At 40.6% G+C, this 2500-nt stretch overlaps 1 protein-coding gene across 10 annotated transcripts in view; it reads left to right on the forward strand.

Annotated features, from left to right (window-relative positions):
- The window catches only part of EBF3 (EBF transcription factor 3), a 110236-nt gene that overhangs the window by 78989 nt on the left and 28747 nt on the right, over nt 1-2500 (forward strand). For 8 of the 10 annotated variants that reach the window (XM_042818102.1, XM_042818109.1, XM_042818104.1 and 5 more), the window contains 2 exons: nt 396-526; nt 1075-1201. In XM_042818102.1, the coding sequence (XP_042674036.1) occupies nt 396-526; nt 1075-1201 (258 nt within the window). Of the gene's footprint in view, nt 1-392; nt 527-1074; nt 1202-2500 lie in introns of all 10 variants that reach the window. The other 2 variants (XM_042818103.1, XM_042818105.1) reach the window with 1 other exon arrangement.

Raw genomic sequence — 2500 nt, forward strand, 5'->3', positions numbered from 1 at the left:
GAAATTCAGAGCATTTGCTCTTCCATCTCCCTCAACAACCTTTTGATTGACTCTGCTTAGATCTGTACAGCAAAGCAGATAAATCGACATGCCACATGCATGCGATGCTTAATCATTTGTAATAGCCATATTTGCCCTGACATATAATTTGCTATATCAAGGCAGTTTTTTCTTGCTCACCAGTGTTCTGCTGCTTGGCCTTTGCTTTATAAAACATTTAATAGTTTGCTTTAAATACATCAACATGCTGATATATGATTGCCCTTTGTATGCCTCCTGGAGAAATCATGCACTTTTCCTCCTATTGTGCTTTGCATGGTTTGTCATTGGCAAAGAGGTCTCATGTCAGAAAAGAAGGGGTATTAAGGTCTTGATTTTCTGTCTTGTACAAGCAGCTACTCCGTGCATAAAGGCCATCAGTCCTAGTGAAGGCTGGACTACTGGTGGGGCCACTGTCATCATAATCGGAGACAACTTCTTTGATGGCTTACAAGTCGTATTTGGGACTATGTTGGTCTGGAGTGAGGTAAGCTATCTAAATTGGTGGGCTTTGAACTGTAACATTTTTCCATGAATGATTTTAACAAGCTGTCGATAGGCTATTGACATGAGGTATCATGAGATTTTATTTCACAGTGCCTTTTTAGCCATGGAGCCGCGTGTGACACTCGGCTGTGCAGAGGGATGTACTGGAGGCACATCACGGCCCTCTAGTGGAAGACTTGCTGCAGGAGGTCTCCCACTACAATTGGACAATTAGTGTTAAAATTGCTAGAAGTAGCCTTAAGGAGACATATGGAGGCAATTTTCATATGAATGATACCCTGTGGCCTTTCCTGCAAACTAAAACCGGGGATCGTTTACAGAGCTTTTTCTTAAAAAAAAAAAAAAACAAAAACCCACCACAACACAAAACCCTATAGAACCTCTATCTTCAACTGTGACAGCAAGGAGGGAGGATTTTGAGACCATGAGACCCATTTCAAGTCATTTGCTTGATTATGTAAATGGTCTGCCTTAGGTCTTATCTGTGCCACCTTGATTTAAGGCATATTTTCTGTATGACTTTCGTAGCTGATAACACCCCACGCCATCAGGGTTCAGACACCGCCACGGCACATTCCAGGGGTTGTGGAAGTGACTCTTTCCTACAAATCCAAACAGTTCTGCAAAGGTGCTCCCGGCCGATTTGTCTACACCGGTAAGCACACAGCTTCTTCATTCGCTTCTGAGTTTCAATCAGGTCTTCATAATGTCTTGATATCTCATGAGATCGAGCTCGCACAAGATGCCAGTTACTTCCTGTTTTCATTGCAGCCAGAAGTAGATTGTCACTGTTATGTCCTCCTCTGCTCCAACCAGGGAAAGGAGTTCAGAAGTATTCAGTGAGAAAAATATTTTTCGGAATATCTATCCAAATTTCTTGAACTTCCCTAAAGGTTCAGTTGAAGTTTTAGGCACAGGATCAAGTAGCTGTTGTTGGCTCCAAAGAACTTTATCCAACTCTATTTGCAGTCTGGCTCTGAAAATTCCTGCAGACCTGAGACTTGGGATAAAAAGTCATAACCCTGGAAAGGACTTATTTATGCCAATTCTTCTAAATACATTTGATTTTAATTTATAAGAGCGCAAAGAAAAATAGGAACTTTGTGGTTTGCAGTGTTTCTAACACGAGAAGTCTTACTTTGGGATGAAGTATTGCTAACATTTATCTAAAATGTGTATTGCAGCTTTTTTGGCATGTAAGAATGAGTTTAACTAAGATGCTGGGGGGGAAAAATGGAGAAATAGCAATTTAATTTATGGTGCTTTTGGATGAGGATTCTAGGTAATAAATTTGATGTGATGAATCAATCTCCCTTTCGAAAACAAATCGCCTTTAACTGTTTACTCGACAGACTGTAGGGATTCCGGCAGAGTTCTCAGTGCTTATTGGATAGATGATGCAGATTGCAGACGATGTGCAGATGATGTGCATTTTGATGAATATTTTCCCACTAGACTGCAACTGTTTCTATCTGTTAATTTTGATCTAATGGGAAAAGTGTGTTCCTGGGTAGTTTTAAGTTAGGACTTAACAGTTAACACATCAAAGATATGTGTTTCCATCCAAGTTCCCTTGCTGAACTCGTAGCTGAAGGTAGCATTTCAGAATGGTGCAGTCCAAACAGATGTGGGCATTTGTATTTCCCATCTATCCCCAAAGAAATTACATCCTGAGCAAAACCAAACCTCACATCCTCACCCGTGTACCAGCGTTACCGAATGTGGAGGCAGTGGCTGTGGTTCTCTTGGTGCTAGTAATGTATTTCAAAGTGATATTATTTAATACATTTTGCTAAAAAGTGATAACTGCATGTGGTCAAGATCACAGAGTCTTAAAAATGCCGTTGTAAATGCAGATTGGACAAAGCTACAGCAGGATATCATGAGAAGTGTGTCTCTTGAGCTAAGGTACACGGTCAGCAAAATACAAAGTGAATGAATTAAGAGCCTTGGA

This window comes from Centrocercus urophasianus, unplaced genomic scaffold, assembly GCF_019232065.1.
Source record: "Centrocercus urophasianus isolate 14NV4802_14NV808 unplaced genomic scaffold, USGS_Curo_1.0 seq_17, whole genome shotgun sequence".
Classification (NCBI taxonomy): domain Eukaryota; kingdom Metazoa; phylum Chordata; class Aves; order Galliformes; family Phasianidae; genus Centrocercus; species Centrocercus urophasianus.